The 17,393-nt window shown below is 59.0% G+C and overlaps 1 protein-coding gene across 1 annotated transcript in view; it reads right to left on the bottom strand.

Moving 5' to 3' along the window:
• Positions 1-1,959: 1,959 nt before the first annotated feature.
• Positions 1,960-17,393, bottom strand: part of ARAP1 (ArfGAP with RhoGAP domain, ankyrin repeat and PH domain 1) — a 31,909-nt gene continuing 16,475 nt past the window's right edge. The window contains exons 12-34 of the mRNA XM_066340624.1: positions 17,295-17,380; positions 15,344-15,526; positions 14,221-14,395; positions 12,662-12,796; positions 12,286-12,421; positions 11,688-11,790; positions 11,405-11,600; positions 10,945-10,990; positions 10,576-10,739; positions 10,069-10,281; positions 9,036-9,141; positions 8,665-8,812; positions 8,377-8,460; positions 8,150-8,218; positions 7,874-7,991; positions 6,901-7,014; positions 6,379-6,521; positions 5,025-5,107; positions 4,524-4,574; positions 4,077-4,140; positions 3,737-3,892; positions 2,774-2,811; positions 1,960-2,597 (exon numbers count right to left, since the gene is read on the bottom strand). Coding sequence (XP_066196721.1) covers positions 2,794-2,811; positions 3,737-3,892; positions 4,077-4,140; positions 4,524-4,574; positions 5,025-5,107; positions 6,379-6,521; positions 6,901-7,014; positions 7,874-7,991; positions 8,150-8,218; positions 8,377-8,460; positions 8,665-8,812; positions 9,036-9,141; positions 10,069-10,281; positions 10,576-10,739; positions 10,945-10,990; positions 11,405-11,600; positions 11,688-11,790; positions 12,286-12,421; positions 12,662-12,796; positions 14,221-14,395; positions 15,344-15,526; positions 17,295-17,380 — 2,591 coding nt within the window. The 3' untranslated portion in view covers positions 1,960-2,597; positions 2,774-2,793. The remainder of the gene's footprint in view (positions 2,598-2,773; positions 2,812-3,736; positions 3,893-4,076; positions 4,141-4,523; positions 4,575-5,024; positions 5,108-6,378; positions 6,522-6,900; positions 7,015-7,873; positions 7,992-8,149; positions 8,219-8,376; positions 8,461-8,664; positions 8,813-9,035; positions 9,142-10,068; positions 10,282-10,575; positions 10,740-10,944; positions 10,991-11,404; positions 11,601-11,687; positions 11,791-12,285; positions 12,422-12,661; positions 12,797-14,220; positions 14,396-15,343; positions 15,527-17,294; positions 17,381-17,393) is intronic.

Raw genomic sequence — 17,393 nt, 5'->3', positions numbered from 1 at the left:
AGCTCTCCACAGGGCAATGCTGTACCAGCTCAGTGCAGCAGTGGTGGCTGCAGAGTGTTCTGGCCCCTCCTGCCTTCACTAGGCTGCAGGACATCAGGGCAGGGGGTGCCCAGTATCATCACTGCACCCTGGCTACGCTCAGGTGGGCTGTCAGGAGCTCACTGCCCATCTCTTACCCCAGAAAACATTATGAAGGTGATGGGAACCCCAAACCTCATGCTTATGGGATCCAGAGGTTCTGAGCACCACCACTGCATCCCTCCTGCCCACTCCCAGATTCCCTCAAGTGGGCCACCGGCAGCTCCCTATTCATCCCTTCCTCAAAGAACATGGTTGGAGATGAAGGGAACCCCAAATCTAATGCTCATCTAGAAAGGGATGCAGAAAGGTCCCCAGCCTCCCCCTGCTGCACCCACACTTTGCCCCTGCTCTGTTGAGGGGTGCAGGGAGGACAGATCCAGCCCTGGCTGGAAGCTTGCCTCATTGGGAGCCACAAAGAGTTTGTTTGGCTCCTGGAGCAGAGCAAGATGAAGGGGTTGGATGTCCTAGTGGTGAAAGAGTGGGAAAGAGGATAAGAGAGAGCTGCATGACCAGAGAGACACGTAGGCTGCTGGAGGAGGGGGTGGATTGAGGGAATGGGGCAGGGGAGAGATAGAGGTGGGGAAGGAGGTAGGGAGAAAGGGATGGATGGAATGATGGATGGATAGATGGATGGATGGATGGATGGATGGATGGATGGATGGATGGATGGATGGATGAGGGGACAGACAGAGAGATTATGGGTGAATGAATGGCTATCTAACAAAGCTGAGCACCAATGGTACATCCTTGAGGTTTGGTGCCAGGCATCCACTCCCAGCCCAGAGTCCTGAGCACTAGAAGCCCCATGGGGCAGTCTGGCACAGCAGAAGGGGAGAGGGGTCATGAAACCGGGCCTGATGAAGGCTCTCCCCCTCTTCCCAACACCTGGGTCCTCATCCTGCCACAACGAGGGAGCACACACCGGTACCGTTGAGGTTTGCAGGGTGCTGCTTTCACGGGGAGAGGGGGACACAGGTGGCTCTTGGTGGCTCCTCCACCCCTTCCAGCACTGCAGGTGACACTGCCAGCACCGTTGCCACCACCCCGCAGGCTGGCAGCACCTGCAGGTGATTGACAGCCCTCCTGCTCCCACGCATGACTCACCGACAGCCCCTGTGGTGGCTCAGCACAAGGAGGGGGCGGCAGGACGCCCCCACTCAGGGCTGCCACAGACAACTCAGCAGGGAATGATGCTCCCAGCCCTGCAGTTACACCCTGCACCCTTCCATCCCTGCCTCCCTGATCACCCCTGCATTCCCTAATCCCTAATGTGGGGATACTAATCCCCACATCCCTGGAAACCAGGGGAAGCAGAGTCCCGGCTACCTTCTGCCCCTCAGGCTGAGCTCCAAGGATGTTCCCCATCACGATGGCTGTGAGATGAAGCTCAAAGGGTTTCCATGGCAAGTTCCAAGGTCACAAGCACTGTCAGGCAGCACAGCACACAGCATCAGCCATGGGCTGTGGGGAGGAGTTCCCACAGCTGCCATGATCCAAAGAGACAGCTCCTAACCTCTGGCTTTGAAATGCCCATTGTGCCTCACACTGCAGGGGCCCAGGCCCTGAAGCATACGTGCAAAAGTGTTTCTCGGTAGCTCCCACCCAGTCCAGGTGACCTACAGTGGCAGTCCAACACAGACACCAACTCTGGCACTGCACACAGCGTTTTGGCTGCACTGGCAAGGCTCAGCAATCCTGGCAGAGGATTGTTGGACTGGGGTGCCACTGCTCTGTCCCCAAAAGGGCAGCTCATTGCCTTCTCCATGGCTCCCATTGTCTGGCAAGCACCCAGCAGGTGCATCCAGGACCATCCCTCTGCACTTCCAGCTCCCAGTGCCCCCTGCCCTGTGCAGCTGGCAGAGACCTGAACACTCCCACTTTGTTTCTTCAGACCTTTAATATTGTCAAGAGGCGGCAGTGGGACGCAGGGGCTGGTGCTGCCATCTCCATCCTGACAGATGGAGGACAGAGACCAGGGGCACCCCCTTCCCAGTGTTGGGTGAATACTGAGGCTCTTGTCACCCTGCCCTACCTGGCACAGAGGGGACACTTCCCCAGGAGTGATGGGAGTGTGATGATGCTGTGCCTGGGGCCAGGCCTGCATCCCATGGGAAGGGCTGGTCCCTCAGACCACAGGAAGGGCAGCTCCCATCTGCCTTATCATTTTAGAGGAGAAAGACTTAAAAATAGGGGAGGGAAGAGGAAATGTAAAAGCCCTCGACTGCAGCTCCCGGCCAGGCTCTGCTTCTCCTCCCGGAGCTGGGAAAAGAAGAGGTGGCCAAAGGCAGCCGAGGCACAGAGTTGTGGGGTGACATCCTGTGGGCTGTCTGGCAATGGCTCCCAAGCCCAGCTCTGCTGGGGCTGGAGGGTGGCCTCGCTGGAATCTCCCCTCCTGGCTCTCTGTGGTCTGCACAGTGGAAGGTGAGAGGGCCCAGTGGAGGCTCTGGAGGCAACAGGACCCCTGGCAGATGCGGGCTGGCGCAGGACCCCAAGGGCTGCCCCACTTGGAGATGAACCTGTGGCACAAGTGGAGAGCAAAGTGTCAGTCAAGGGACAGAGCAGGCACTTCCAACCCCTTTCCACCTCTGGGGACACGTGCCATGTCCCCAAGCCAGGATAGCAACAGGACAGAGCCATGGGCTCTCACTGTCACCAGATCAGGACAAGGGGTGCAGGCATGGGGGACACTCACTGGCGTATCAGTTTTCCAGCTCAGACGTTCCGCAGAAGCTGGGGACAAAGGGCAGACAGATCACCTTTCACCCTCAGCCTCCTCCTCCATGTCTGGGCATCACTGGCAGCATGGCACCCAGGGGGACACAGGGGAAAACCCCCAGCAAGAGAAACCATGGTTGCCCCAGGGTCACTGTGGTCCCCGAACCCCTTCCCATGGCGGCCCCGTGTCAGGGGACACTCACTCACTGTCCCCTGGGAGCCCTGGTGTGCTGGTCCCGTGTACCAGACCACAACACCACAAGCACACTGTTGAAGCACAACCCACAGCAAAGCCCCTGGAGATTTCCCCACTGCCCTCTGCTATAAACCTGAGCCTGTGCAGGGGTTCCAGGGCAGCAAAGATGCTGCTCTGTGCCCTTGGGGCATCCCTGAGCACCCACTGGGTGATGCCCAACTGATGCCAGTGAGGGACTCCCCTGGCACAGCCCTGCCCCTCCGGTTTATAGCAGCAACGAGGGCCCAAGTGACTGGCTTGGAGGTGGTGGGATCATCTCTGTCCCACCACCAGCCTCGTGGCTGGGCAAGGGTCCAGCAACAGCACCCACATGTCTGAGGGACATCTGATGGGTGACAGCCCCTGGGCAGGACAGCTGTTGCAGACAGACAAGACAGCAGGGTGGGGAGTTCATGTGTGACCAGGACAGAAAACCCACTCTTGTTAGAAGAAAAATCAGGAGCATAGCAGCATCCTCTCCTTTTGCATCACATGGTTTGTGACCCCCCTGGACCCAGGAGACCCCACCAGCCCCCAAAGGAGACCCCACGAGCCCCCCCAGATCCATCACTGGAGATGATGCAGGTCATAAGTAATGGGAACAGGAATATCCCCCACCCAGGCTTGGAGACCAGGACCCCATCATGTGATGCAGGGGGAATGCTGCCCGGCACGGGGAGCCATCCAGTGGCCCGGATCACTCACAGTTAGAGGGTCAGTAGCAAAAGCAGCCACACTGTTCCTCATCTCGCTCTCATTGCCCCGCAGCGGGATGAGGGAGATGTTACCCAACCTGGCATCCTGCTGAGGCTGTGCCACCCGCACCTTGGGACGCTCCGAGGGCCACAGGGTACCCCCGTTCTGCAGACAGAGGGGACAGTGAGGGACACTCATCCACCCCAGGACCTCTCTTTTGCCCTGAGGTGCCGGTGTTTAGGGATGCTTGGATACCCCAAAGGGTTTCTGCTGGCCAAGCATCCCTCTGGGACTGTCCCCCATGGGGTACCCCACTTTACAGGGAGTGATCATCCTGCCCACTCCCTACCTGCACCTGGAGGAAGGTGGCAAACCACTCCCGCAGATCAGCCTGGGTGTCACAGCACAGGTACCTGTGGAAACAGCGTCAGCAGCCAGAGGAAGTGGTGGAGGCAAGTAGGGGGTACCCCCTGCCCACCCCAGGGACACCTGCCTACTCCACAGACCTCAGTTGCTGCTTTGCATGAGACCCCAGGGGACTGAAGGGGCCAGCCACAGGCCCCAGGGGGAACCTGTATGGTGACATGAGTGTTCAGCCAGGCTGTCTCCACACATACAATGGCCCTGCCATTGTCAGGAGGGTGCAACTGGATGATCTTCAAGGTCAGTCCCCATCCAAATCATTTCATGGTTTCTGATTCCCCATCTCTCCCTGCCATGGCAAAGGCTCCAGAGAGCTGCCACGTGTCCATCTGTCCCAGGGATAAGTTTAGTATCCCATGTCGCCTTCCCTCACCATTGCTGCTTCTCGTGCTTCTCGTTTTCGTAGAATACTGTAAAGCCCCAGCTGGAAAAGGAGAGTGAAAACATGAATCCCAGCAGCCTGTGCTTCTGTCCCCTGTTGGCCAAGTACCCCAGCAAACTTCTCTCATCCCTGCCAACCCCCATCCCTGCAACTGCCCTCTCCAGCCCCACAAACCCTCCCCCAGTTGTGCAAATCCCCCCAGCCCTACAAACATCCCCAGGGACAGTGCCAGGAACAGGGCTCAGGAGAATAACAGGGCAGGGACAGCTCTGAATAGGGCTGTGGACAGGGCTGTGGACAGTGCTGGGGACAGCCCAGTCCCTGCTGGTTGGACTGGGCCACAGCAGCCTCCTACAGGGCTACTCTGACACATGGTGGCTGGAGGCCTGGCCAGCAAGGGGCAGGTCCAGCAGCCAAAACTGTCCCTGTCCCCATCTCCACTCCTATCCTCATCCCTTGGATAACCCCACGGGCTACCCCTTTGCTGCTCACCACGTCGGGGGTCGAAGCTTCTTTTTAACACCCAGGTAGACCTTCAGGTTTCGGACAGGCCACTCCTTCTCTGGCTTGTGACTCTGGGGGAACAGGGAACCAGCACTGGGTTGGTGGCTGCCAGACCTGTCCCCACCCACCACAGTGCCCACTGCTCCTGAGATAGGCTCCACCCCACAGCAGGGAGGAAGGTGAAGCCCAGCATGGAGCAGAGCATGTGTCTGCCACCCATGGCAAGGGCCACAGGTAGCAGCAAGAGACACAGGTGGCCTGTCCCCACTAGACAGTGCCAGTTGCCTTCAGAGCTGGGACCAGCACTAGCAAGTTGTGACAGGGTCTTGAGAGCCTGGCACTAGACATTTCCCATGGGATCCCACCTCATACCCCTCCTCAGCATCATGGCCAGTGGTGGACCCAGACCCACTCTGCCCAGAGCACATTTCTGAACATCTCACTGCCATCATGGCACAGCATGAGGACCCTTCCAGTGCTGGCTGTGCCTTGCCATGGCCCAGAAGTGCCACACTGGGGACCCCAGGGACCTTCCATTCATGTTCACATGCAAGCAGTCTTGACTTACAAGAGCCCAATCCAATGCCCACAGGATGGGGAAGCAGCTCAGCCCATCCCCATCCTCTCTGGTCCCTTCCCCAGACCCAGCTCTGGCTGTCTAGAATGGAGGACAGTGGGACCACCAAGCCAGAAGGGCCAAATGGGGAGAGATGGTAGCACCAGGGACCGTTCCAGTGATTGGCACATGTGTGCTGTGGGATTGGATTTGAGACTGACCCTGGATTGGATCTGAGGTCAACCCTGGGCAGACTTGTAAGGGCAGAGGGCACGGGAGCCCCTGCACACCAGCTAAGCCCCCTGTTCCCCTCCCTACTCACACTCTCCAAGGGGTAGTTCCGCTGCCTCAGGGTCTGTTCAACAGAGGAGAGGGGTTAAAGCAGAGCTGGGGGACCCCTCCCTGCAGCCCCCCGGTGCCCTCAGGGAGGGCACAGGGATGAAGTGGCAATGTGCTAGGGTGCAGTGTCAGATCAGGGTGACCAGGAACTGGGGGGCAGGGAGTGGCTGCCCCTGCACAGCCACCATGCCACCATGTCCCCCCTCAGCCCTGGCACTAGCCAAGAGCTCTGGGATCTGCTCCAGGCACGGGTGACAGCACTTCTGGGGCCAGCTCTGGCACTGCCCACACTGCCCATGGCTGCCTGCATTGGCTGAGCAACGCCAACCCAAATGGGTACCATGTCCTCAGGGAATCCCCACAAAGTCACAGTGTGGCAGGGCAGGGCCAGGGCAGGGCCAGGGAAAGGGAAGGGAGAGGGAAGGGAGAGGGGAAGGCAGGGCTCACCCGCACTTCTTTGTAGAGGCGCAGCCAGGAGTGGTTGAGGATGAAGTAGCGATCATGGAAGCCAGTGCTCAGCCCAAGGCCCAGCAGGTTCCTCTCCTCTCGGAATTTCATCATGCCATGCTTGCAGTCACCCACTCTGCTGGCTGGGGGAACATGCCTGAGTGGCTCCGGCCCCCCAAGGAGGCACAGCCAGACCCTCACCCCCCAAAACAGCAGCCCTCCAACTGCTGCAGAGCCCTGGCACTAACCCTCCACTCCCAGGCAGGGCAGGGCAGGCAGGACCAGCTTCCCTACTGCTCTAGGCACAGCATCTGGCCATGACACCGTATCAGGGGGCTCCAAGTCATGCTAACTGAGCTGATGTCTACTTTCTAACCGAGCTGGTGCCTTCTTGCATGGATCCCATTCCATCCTCCACTCCCAACCCCTTCTCCATCCCCTTCCCTCCACTCTGCATCCCCACCCGTGTCCAATCCCCATCCCGTTCTGTCCCGTCCCCTTCCTTCTCTCCCTGCCTCTCACCAAGGTAGACGAGCATGTTCTCCATGGACATGTGCTTCTTCACCACCAGGTAACTCTCTGTCCCAAGGCAGTGCAGGATGGGCAGAACTTTCTCCGAGTAATGCAAGGGCCTCTCTGTCAGTCAGGAGACAGGCAGGTCTCAGGAAGTGTTCCCAGGGCCAGTTCCCATCCAGAGAGAGTCACACTTGTGCCCTGAGGGTCTGGCATGATCTTGCCACTCAACTATGTCCCCAAGTGCCACATCTACAGGTCTTGTCAATTTCTCCAGGGACAGTGACTCCACCACTGCCCTGGGCAGCTTGTGCCAGGGCTGGACAACTCTTCAGCTGAAGGAATTTTCTCAAATATTGGGCCTAAACCTCCCCTGGCATAACTTGAGGCCATTTCCTCCTTTCCTGTCACTTGTTACCTAGAAAAGACTGACCCCCCCACCCACTGGCAGCAGGAGCTCAAGGCACCAGCAGGCAGGACCAGGGTCTCACCCTGCTTCTGTTGATCTCTCCCTTGCTGCTGCCTATGGCAAACATAGGGCTACTCACTTTGGTGGCCAGAGAACCTGGACACCTCCCCCATCAAGCTTCAAAGGCACTTGAACTCCTAAGGATAAAGAGAGACATCCTGGCCCAAACTTCAGCCCATCTGCAGTACTCGGCCATGTACAAGTTAAATGAAGAAAACATCTCTCCTCCCCTGAGCACCTGGAGCCCATCCCAGATTGCTCCACAGTGCAATCACAAGGGGAGATTTTTCATACTCATCCCTATATCCACTCCCATCTCTAACTGCACCTCTATCCCCATACCCATCCTAACTCCATCTGCATCACCATGTCCATCATCTTTTCCATCCTCATCCCTACTTCATTCCCATCTCTTACTTTATCCCCACCTGCATCCCCATCTCCACCGCTAACATCATCCCCACCTCCATCTCTCTCTCCCCCTCATCACCACCCTCATGCCCCTGCACCAACCTGCCTCTTCCCTCTCATTGACTTCAAAGCAGCTCCAGTAGTCCTTCTCCTTCATGACAATTTTCCGTCGGTCCAAGATCTCAAAGATGAGCTCCTCAGCTGTCATCGTGGCTGGGATCTGAGAGGGAGGGGACAAGTCTCCATCAGTCTGCCCAGGGCCCTTCCATCCTCACACCACAGAGGTACCAGCTCAGTGGGAGTCCCCCGTGCCACCACAGAGACTTGGACATACGAGGGGATCCCTGTCCCCTCTTCACCCTCTGCCCAACCACTCACCTTGACATGCTGCTCTGTCTCTGTCTTCTTCTCCTCCAGGTAGACAGTGCAGATGAAGTCCCCAGCTTGCTGGAGAGCAACAGTAAAGTGCTTCAGCCTGCAGCTTCCCACGTGTGAGTGAAATCCCCCCCACCAGTGTGGACATCCCTTGCCCAGGGCATGTCCAGGAGATGCTACAGTAGACACTGGGGGCCTCAGGAAAAGACATCCCCATGTCCAGGACCCACTTGTGTTCCACTGGATGATGCCTCCCGCATCTTCATAATGGCTGTGATTTCATCCTGCTGCTTCTTCATCTCTTGGTCATTGACCTGCCAGGGAAGAGAAGCCATCAAGGCTGACCAGACCATCCTGGCTCCAGGCTTTGGGTTTCCAAGATTTGAAAAGACATGGTCCTCTCTCCCCTTATCTCCAAAACAAGATGTCCACAAGACAAAGCAAACCTGACCTCCTCCTCCTTCCACCTCTCCATTCCCTGTGAATGTCCACACAGTAGGACCCAGGGGTGAACCTACGTTAAATATCTCCACGTAGTGACTGATGAGGTCCTCCACCACACGTCCTGCCTTGTAGTCCTTCCCGTCCGTCTGGAAGAGTGTGGGCCCGAAGACAATGGCCAGGTTGTGTGTGTTCATCTGGTTCTCCCCAGAGAAGCACTGAACCCTGTGGGGAACTGTGTCAAGATTCCTGCCCCAGAGCTCCCCCCAGACCCCTCCCTCCAACCCCTGTGCAGGACACGATGCTTGCCATCAGGCACAGTTTGACCCCAAACTCCTCTCCTTTCCTTGCTGGGGGCATGAGCCAAAGGATGAGGGCTCTCCCACATCCCAGAGCCACCAAGGACTTTACAGGGGAGACGCTGATGCCCAGTGGGTCGATGCCATACCGGAAGAGGTGATTGATGAGTGCCTTCAGTGTGGCCCGGTTCACCGGAGGGAGGGCAGCCAGGAGCTGCCGGTACTTGCTAACCTTTTCCTCCTCATCCTCCAGTGCTGCAGAGGGAGAGAATGAGCATGGAGGAGCACAAAGCAGAGATTAAGGCTCAGGGCCACACCATCCCTTCTACAGACTTCACTTCCTCTCTCCTGTCCCAGCATGGGGATGGAGCATCCCAAATCTGTAAGGCCAGAGAACATCCCAGGTCTGCAGAGCCAGAGCATGCTGGAGCTGAAGCATCCTACAATCATGGGACCAGAGTAACCCAGCATCACAGGGCTGGAGCATCATGGAGCCAAAGCACTCCAATTCCATACGGCCAGAGGGTCCCAGCTCCGTGGGACTGGAGCATCCGAGCCGAATGGGGAAGAAGCACCTCAGCTCAGTAGGGCTGGAACCAGTTCCAAGGTGGCAGAGCATCCTAGGGCTGGAGAATCCCAGGTCCGTGGAGTGATAGCACGCCTTCTTTATGGGGCTAAATCATCCCAGACCTGTGAGGCCAGGGCACTCCAGCTCAATGAGGCCACAGCATCTCAGCTCTGCAGGGCTAGATCACCCCAGATTCATGGGAAGAGAGTATCTCAGCATAATGGGACTGGAGTATCCCAGCATCATGGGGCCAGAGCCTCCCAGCTCCACAGAGCTGGAGCATCACAAACCTGGAGCATCCCAGCTCCATGCAGCCATAGCATGTCTGTTTTTCTGCTGAGTGCATCTATCTCTAGTGTCCAGAGAGCAGATCCAGAAGGGAAGGGGAACCTGACTGTCTCCCCTGGCTCAGCCTCACCCTTGCCAGAGCATGAGTCTGTACAGGGGCAGCAGGAACACACTCCACTCCTCACCCACCAGTTAGACCCCAGCCCAGGGGAACATGTGGAGCCCAGACATGTTTCTCCAACCCATGGAGGGGACAAACAGGCTGCACAGAACTAGGTAGCCCATGGCCCTCCTCCTGTCACCCCTAAGCAGCCCCCAGGGCTCACCTGTTGCCCACAGCCAGTCCAGGGCCAACCGCCGAGTGAAGAGCCCATCCCCAAGGTCACGGAAGAAGCGTTTCAGGGTGTTGGCCACATCATCCACCTGGTGCTCTCCCTCTTTCAGGCAGACGCGGCGCGCATCCCGCTGCAGCACCTCCAGAAGGCTGGTGGTCTTGGAGTTCTGGCCACTCTTGCGGTAGATTCCTTCAGATGTCAGCCCTGTGATGGAACCAGCGGGGATGAGACCACCTCTACAGGAGACAGACCTCACTCCTGGCTCACCAGCTCCCCATCAAACACTGCCATGTGCCACAGAGTATCCCATCCCGCAGGTGTTCCATTGCCAAAGCCCTGCTAGAGATGGAGCCCTCCCACAGAGCAGGAGCAGACCTTCAGCGAGGGAGGGAAAACGTATCACAAGCATGTAGGGTGCTCAGCCTGCCATGCCACATGAGTGGGCTGACCTGAATGCCCTCCCCCTGCCCTGCCAGCAGCCCAGGACCTGACCCATACCGCACTGGGTGATGTAGTCAATGCAGCGGTCCACCAGCAGTGGGACGTCCGACTCCGTCATCTGCTGCTCCGACAAGGTGTCTCCAGAGCTGCCTGCAGCCTTCTGGATGGCGTGGACCCAGCCCAGGAAATCTAGCTTCCTCTCCCCTTGGATGTACAGTGTCCTGCCAGCACACCTGGGCTCAGGCTCAGGGGTGGTGTTCCTCCACACCCCACTGCATGTCTGCAACCCCCAGGAAGGCTGGCCCTGGGGGCCTGCAGGTGATCCCAACTCAATTTTGGGGGTCTAGAGCCATGGAGCGTAAAGACACTCAAGAAAAAGGAGGGGTATTTGGCTTGGAGGAACCCCCCTCTCCTGCACCCTCTTACCTCCGCCTCTCCACCAGCACCAGAACCTCATTGTCCCCTTGGATCGCTGAAAAGGAAGGCAGGGAGCCATCACCCACGGGAACATGGGGTGCCACAGCTACCATAGACCCACATGCTGTGGGAAGCTCTGCCAACAGGTCCAGCTCCAGTCCAGATGGGACAAGCAGAGATAGGGAAGAGGATGGAGAGGGGGAAGAGGATGGAGAGGGGGAAGAGGATGGAGAGGGGAAAGAGGATGGAGAGGGGAAAGAGGATGGAGAGGGGAAAGAGGATGGAGAAGGGAAAGAGGATGGAGAGAGGAAAGAGCGGCTGCATTCCCCTTCATTCAAGGGACACTGAGCTCCACAAGAGTGACACCCACCAGCCTCCCACCAAAAGCTAGATGCACCCTAGGACGGGATTTGGGGGACATGCCTCCCTCCCAGCCAGGGGATGCTGCCAGCAGGGCAGTGGTACTCACAGAGCTCCTGCAGCTTGCGCAGCTGGAGAGGCTCCTGCCGACGGCCGTCCTCAGAGCAGACATGGAGTGTGGAGCCCACCAGGGCAAACCAGCCCTCCTGGGCACGCTCCAGGGTGAGACCCCCTTTATAACGCATTCGGCCAAGCCGGGCAAAGTCTAGTGCCACCAGATCCTCGGCACAGGGGTGGACAAAGGACTGAGCCAGAGAGGAGAGGAATCCATCAGCACCACTGCATCCAGCTGCCACCAGCACCCAGGGCCACCCCAGACCCCTGCTTCCCACCTTGGCAATAGACTTGAGCCATTCCTGAGCGGAGTCAGGGCTCTCCAGCCCGAAGAGGTAGAGTCGATCTGCCTCGGTGTACACCTCAAACGTGTTCTCAATCCTTCAGCAGGGAGGAAAAGGGGAGCCTGGGTGCCCACAGGAGTGGGATAGAGCTGGGTGGGCAATAGGGGTGTTCCAGGGGTGGGAGCATCCTGCTGCATGGCTGCTGATGGCTCTGATAATGGCTGATCTAATGTGAGATCCCTTTACCATGGCCCCAGGCACTCCAGCATCCCTGTGCTGCCAGACGTGTTCCAACAGGGGACATAGGGACTGGACAGGGGCCACAAAATGGTTACAAAGGAGTTGGATTTGGGTTCCAGAGGGACTACAAAGTAGCTACAAAGAGGTCTCAAAGGTGTTACAAAAGCATTGGAAAGATCCTCCAAAGAGGCTGCAAATTATTTACACAGAATCCCTGCAAAGCCATAGGTTCAGGGGCCATTGGTGGGGTTGGGGACCACAGTCCCCTCATGCCACCCCTCACGGGGGCCACTGCAGCTGTGCGAGAGGAACGAAGGGGCTGTCAGGGTGCTCCAGGGGAGTGCAGCCTTACCCATGGGCATGGAGCGGGTTGTTCACCAGGCAGACAATTTCCTCCACCCTGATCTCACCATTGGGCACAGTGTTACGGTCGTTCTCATAGTAGCTGAGCACACCATCCTGCAGTGTGCACCACCGCCGGCTGAACTCTGCACAGCACAGGAGACCACTGAGCAGCTTCCCTGAGCTCTGGCCCACCCCACGGCACCCACCCAACCAGCCTGAGCACTCCAACAGCACCCCCTGGGTGCCCAGCAAACCAGGCTACCAGGTGATGCTGCACTTCACCTTCTCGATGCCTGAGAGAACAGGGGAGAGTGCAACTTCCCCTCTCAGGGGAAACTGCTATAAATCTCCCATCTCCCTTTTTTCCTGTCTCACACATGTACCTTCTGGGCCCTTCCGCTCACTGATGGGCTTGACCATGGAGGGGGTCTTGTAGAGGAAGCCACTGTGGGTAATGGAGGGCAGGAGCACAGAGTAGGGCTTCTCCTCACTGCACACCATCTCCAGGCGTGGCGGCTCTGCAAGCGGGGACATCAGTCTGTCACGGGGAGCTGCCCTCCCCTCCATCCACACAAGGCAGCTGGGTTTCTCCAGTCTCAGCACAAGGAGCATCTCACAGGCTGCACCCCGAGTTCCCACCACAGCACAGCCGAGGTGCAAGGAACAGTGCTGGTGTCCAAATCCAGGGCTGCCTGGGAGTCACTCTACATCGTGAGTCCTCCCCAAAGCCCTTTCCTAAGCACCGAGCTAGGACTGGATGGGAACAGTGTGGGGAGGGGGGGTCCAAGCTCGCCCACCACTGAGGTCACTCCCAGGCTGTCCCAGAACCCTGATGCTCTGCAGGATGTGCAGGGCAGAGAATCAGAGTCCTGCAGCTGAAATAACAGCCCAGGGCTCTGTCACTGCCTCCTCATCTGATCACAGTCATGTCCCCTGTCTCCATTTCCCCACCTTGCCAGCAAAACCCAACTCCCACTTCCTCCAGAATAAAGCAGAGATAGGATGCAGGTACACCCCTAAATCACACCCAGGTCAGCGTGTAGGGTGCCTGGAGCTGTAGAGATGGAGGATCCAGGATGAGGCAGATCCCTGTTCTCCCAGTCCAGCCCTGCTCCACACGGTGCTGGGCTCATCCACCCCAGCGATCCCAGGGCACTGGAGATTGCTGGCCCCAGCAGTATGAACCCAAGCTTTGGATTTTTCTGGCTTACTGGGGTGGCCTGGGAGGCCTTGAAGCTCTTCCAAGCACCTTTAGTGCTGACACATCAGGAAGAGCTGAGCCAGCCCCAGACCTGGGCAAATTCCAACTTCCGCAGGACAGACTTGGCTGCCGAGGCAAGGAGGGAAGTGACAGCTCTGGCAGGTGCTGGCCAGACTCCCACACCTCTGTTCCACTTGCCCAAGTGTTCCTGTCCACCCGCCCGAGGCCTTTATTAGGGTGTAAATCCCATGGGAGCCATCAGCTCTCCTGAAGTTCAGGGGCAGGGGTGCACATCCAGCAGAACGGGACTGGCCATGAAGGGGTCAGCCCTCCTGCCCCAGGGACATGCTGGAGGTGGGGGCTGCCCATCTGACAGAGGAATGTCCCTTGAACCTGGCTGGAATGCCCACAGCATGCCAGGATGGTGTGGAAATACTCTCCCCTATCCCTTCCGGTGTCTGCAACACCAGCTGGCATTTCCAGATGAGCTCCAGACCTGTGTTCCCAGCTGGGATTGAGCCCCCAGGGGTGCAGGGATGCCCCAAAACCTCTCTTCCCTCTCAGGAGGTACACTGACCCCCAACAGTGCCAGCAGATGGTGAGCTTCCTGCCAGGAGTCTGCTGGGCAGGACACAAAGCAGGAAACATAGCTGTGTCCCTGAGAACACCCCAGCAGCAACTCCGGGGATGTTTGCAGTGGGTGTGAGCCCATGGAGGAGCTTCAAGGGGGTCAGCCCTTACCTGAGGTTTTGTTGTGGAGCAGGAACTCCATCTGCAGGCGCTGCCCACTTCTCTCAGCCAGGGCCAGGGGCGTTGGGCACTGCGGGTCCCCGGTGTCACAGGTCACCGATGCCCCGCAGAAGAGCAGAGCCTGTGTCTCTGCCAGGTCACTGGTGGTGACAGCCGCACACAGAGCCTGCAGCAGAGGCAGGAGGCCAGCGGTGAGGCTGATGGCTCCCACCGAGCAGGAGGAGGAGAAGAACCCCAGCAAAAGGAGCTGGGGGAGTGCAGTGAGCCGCCGGACCCCCTCCCGGCCGCCTCCCGGCCGCCTGGTCAGAACAAAGGAGGCTCAAAGTGGGAGAAAAAGTTTGGAGCCGGCAGCGAATCCCTCCCTTAAGGAGCCGGGGTGAAGTCATACGGCAGCGGGGCGGGCCGGCCGAGCCGGAGTAGGAAAACAAACAAGCCCACATGCGAATTCCCTCGGCTAACTGGGCCCCCCGTGTACCCCCACCGCTTGTGCAAACACTGGAGAAACCACGGCAGGGGCCAAGGCACGGCAGAGCAGGAGGGGAAGGTCAGGCCAGAGTGCCAGGATGGCAGTGCCAGGATGGCATTGCCTGTGTGACATTCTCTGTGTGACTCTAGTCTGGCACTCTGCCAACAGCCAGCCCAGGAAATGGTGCCATGCCTGGTGATCAGGAGTGCTGCCCAGGTACTCCTGGAGAGGGATGTCAAGCTGCCTCAACTGGGGTGTGCCCCCAGCACCGACTCCCATAAACCCCATCCAGCCCAGGGCTTGACCCCAAAACAATTTCCAAGCCAGGGAGAGGTAAACCCTGTGGCTGTGGTAGGGAGATCCTATCTTGGACAAGGTTATGCCCCATGGCAGAGATGTTACCCTGTCCCCACAGCTGGCTCATCCCTCCTGGAGACCCCAGGCTGTGGCTTGGGGTGCACAGTGAGGACACAGGGTGTGCAGTGAAGGCTGGGGTATACAGACAGGGATACAGGCAGGGATACAGGCAGGGAGGGATGGTCGGCAGTCTGCCGGGACACAAAAAAAGAGCCTCGGGACCCCAGCTCAGCACCACTTTCTGCCCAGGCGGGACCCCCAAGCAGATGCCCATCCCTGGGGCACACTGACCCTGTCAAGCTCCTCCTGGTTGCCGAAGAGTGGGTGATAGCGGCGGTACTTGCCCTCCCGGTATTTGGCGATGATGAAGCACCTCCTCTGCTGGCTGCCGCTGCTGGGGCTGATGGCCTCACTGGGAGGCACATTTGCAGCCCAAAACTGGTTTGCCATCATATTGCCAAACTGCTGGAAGAGCTGCGGGGGGACAAGGACAAGGAGATGCCAGTGTGACACTACTGCTGGGGCATTTTGGGAGGGGGGATTTGCTGGGGGCAGGATGCTGCCCCGGAGGAACAGTGGGGTGCAGGAAGAACGTGGGTGGTGTGGTGTGGAGTGGGGAGTGTGGGTGGGCAGGGTGCAGGTGCACCCACCCACTGCAGGCACGCAGCATCTGACAGCCCCCAGAGCCGCCAACTCCCCTTCCTGCCCCGGAAAAAAAATCACATCTGGAAAGCAGCACCCAGCTGTGGGAGGTGGAGCGGCGCTCAGTATCCATGGGGACAGATTCAAAGCGCTTTCCGCGACCCGTCGCCACTCCGCCACCCACAGCCGAGCGATGCCAATTAAGAGGTTTATCAGGGAGACTCACATCACCTCAATACCCACGGGAGAGAGCCATCACCCGCAGTTCTCAGGGGTGGAAGGGGTGCATGCAGGAGCCGAGGAGGGGCGGTTTCGGGCAGCGTTCCCAGCGAAGGGAAGGGAAAAGGAGCAGCCGCAGGCAGCAGCTGGAAGCGTTTGGGAGCTCGGGGAGCAGCGCTGGAGGCGGGGGGTGCGCGGGTGGGACGCCAGGCAGGAATGCGGGCTCTGAGCAAGATGGATGGCAAGAACGGAGCCAAGCCGGGCTGTGCCGGCGGGAAATGGCTGCCAGGTTAGGTTTTGAAAGGAATCCCGGCTCCTCCCGCCCAGCCGATCGCGGCCTTGGCTGCGCCGACACATTCCTGCGCGCCGGCGGCCATAGTGCTCTGCCCCGGCCCCGCTCAGGCCCACAGCCCTCAGCCGCCCTCAGCCGTGTCCCCACGGAGAGAGTGACACCATCTGTCTGGGGCACGTAACACGGCCCCACAGCTGCCTTCAGCCGTGTCCCCACGGACAGACAGACTCCATCTCTCTGTGGCACGTAACACGGCCCCACAGCCACCCCTCAGCCACCCCTCAGCCGTGTCCCCACGGAGAGAGTGACACCATCTGTCTGTGGCACGTAACACGGCCCCACAGCCACCTCAGCCGCCCCTCAGCCGCCCCTCAGCCGTGTCCCGACCCAGAGAGAGACTCCATCTCTCTGTGGCACGTAACACGGCCCCACAGCCACCTCAGCCACCCCTCAGCCGTGTCCCCACGGCCAGACAGACTCCATCTGTCTGTGGCACGTAACACGGCCCCACAGCCACCCCTCAGCTGTGTCCCCACGGACAGACAGACACCATCTGTCTGTGGCACGTAACACGGCCCCACAGCCACCTCAGCCACCCCTCAGCCGTGTCCCGACCCAGAGAGAGACTCCATCTGTCTGTGGCACGTAACGCGGCCCCACAGCCACCTCAGCCACCCCTCAGCCGTGTCCCCACGGACAGAGTGACACCATCTCTCTGTGGCACGTAACACGGCCCCACAGCCCTCAGCCGTGTCCCCACGGACAGAGTGACACCATCTCTCTGTGGCACGTAACACGCCCCCACAGCCACCTCAGCCACCCCTCAGCCGTGTCCCCACGGACAGACAGACACCATCTGTCTGTGGCACGTCAAGTGCCGCTTGTCCTCGCCGGCGTGGCTGCCAGGGGTGGACAGGGACGGAATGAAAGGCTGCTGGGTGTCCTCTCCCCAGCCAAGCCACACAAGAGGATGGAGTCAGCCTGGAAGAGCCAGCACCTCCCAGCCCACAACCAGCAGCTCCACAATGCAGAGGGAACAGGGGGTCTCCCCCCCAAAAAGGGGTTTTTGGGACTGGTCTGCGCCACTACCTCGATCAGCTCCTCAGTCCACACCTTCCTGTCCATTTTCAGGCTCCGGACTTTGGTGATGCCAGGGCCCAGTCCCCGGTGTTCCCCTGCCAGTGAGAT

This window comes from Sylvia atricapilla, chromosome 2 (assembly GCF_009819655.1).
Source record: "Sylvia atricapilla isolate bSylAtr1 chromosome 2, bSylAtr1.pri, whole genome shotgun sequence".
NCBI lineage: Eukaryota > Metazoa > Chordata > Aves > Passeriformes > Sylviidae > Sylvia > Sylvia atricapilla.
Note: the sequence above shows the minus strand (reverse complement) of the source record. Positions and strands in the feature narration are given on the sequence as shown.